The sequence below is a fragment of the Antrostomus carolinensis genome, unplaced genomic scaffold, assembly GCF_000700745.2.
Source record: "Antrostomus carolinensis isolate BGI_N321 unplaced genomic scaffold, ASM70074v2 scaffold35218, whole genome shotgun sequence".
In the NCBI taxonomy this organism is placed as follows: domain Eukaryota; kingdom Metazoa; phylum Chordata; class Aves; order Caprimulgiformes; family Caprimulgidae; genus Antrostomus; species Antrostomus carolinensis.
This window is the reverse complement of record NW_010333106.1, coordinates 34,715-35,370: the sequence shown is the minus strand read 5'-3', so window position 1 is coordinate 35,370 and position 656 is coordinate 34,715. Positions and strand designations below refer to the sequence as shown.

Sequence of the window (656 nt, the reverse complement as noted above, 5' to 3'; positions counted from 1 at the left end):
TGAAAAAGGCACCTGGCCAGAAATCGGGGATCAAGGTCATTGATTTAATGCGCCACCAGCCCTATCAATTAAAGTCAGCCATGTTCTGTTTTGGGGATCCCCCAAGCCCCAGCATTCAGGAGTCTCCTGGTAAGCCAGCCCCTCAGGCTAGCTCGTCCTTCACGGCAGCCAAGCAGGTCCCCATGAAAACAGCCAAGACCCAGGAGATCCGTCGCTTTTCCACTCCGGCTCCCGTGCCAGCCTCAAGCAGCCTGGCACCCACCGTGCTTGTGCCCCGCTCGGCCACCACGTTGGATGAGCCCGTGTGGAGAACAGAAATGGCCTCTTCTGCCCCCGCTACACCGGCGCCCTTCCAGGTGGAGCTCAGCCAGTCCCCTAAGCCATACCAGAGCTCCCCAGAGCCTGGTCAGGCAGGCCAGGGGCCTTCCCCAAACCCAGCCTCAGCCTCTCGCTTTCAGGTGGCCAGGCCCAAATTCTCAGCAGTGAGAACGGGGATGCAGGCCAATGTGTGGAGGCCAAGCTTTGGCCACCACTGAGGCAGGCACCCTTCCCATCCCATCTGTGGCCCCGCAGAGATAGTGCTCTTTTTGTCTTTCATGTCAGCTCAGCACATTGGGATGAATGACACAAAATGAAGAAAAGAGAAAAAAAAAAAA

The 656-nt window shown here is 57.3% G+C and overlaps 1 protein-coding gene across 1 annotated transcript in view; it reads left to right on the top strand.

The window, feature by feature from the left end:
- SYNPO2L (synaptopodin 2 like) overlaps positions 1 to 635 on the top strand; it is a 36,592-nt gene extending 35,957 nt beyond the window's left edge. Inside the window, exon 5 of the mRNA XM_029086434.1 lies at positions 1 to 635. This exon is cut by the window's left edge and continues 797 nt beyond it. Coding sequence (XP_028942267.1) covers positions 1 to 536 — 536 coding nt within the window. The 3' untranslated portion in view covers positions 537 to 635.
- Positions 636 to 656: the final 21 nt, after the last annotated feature.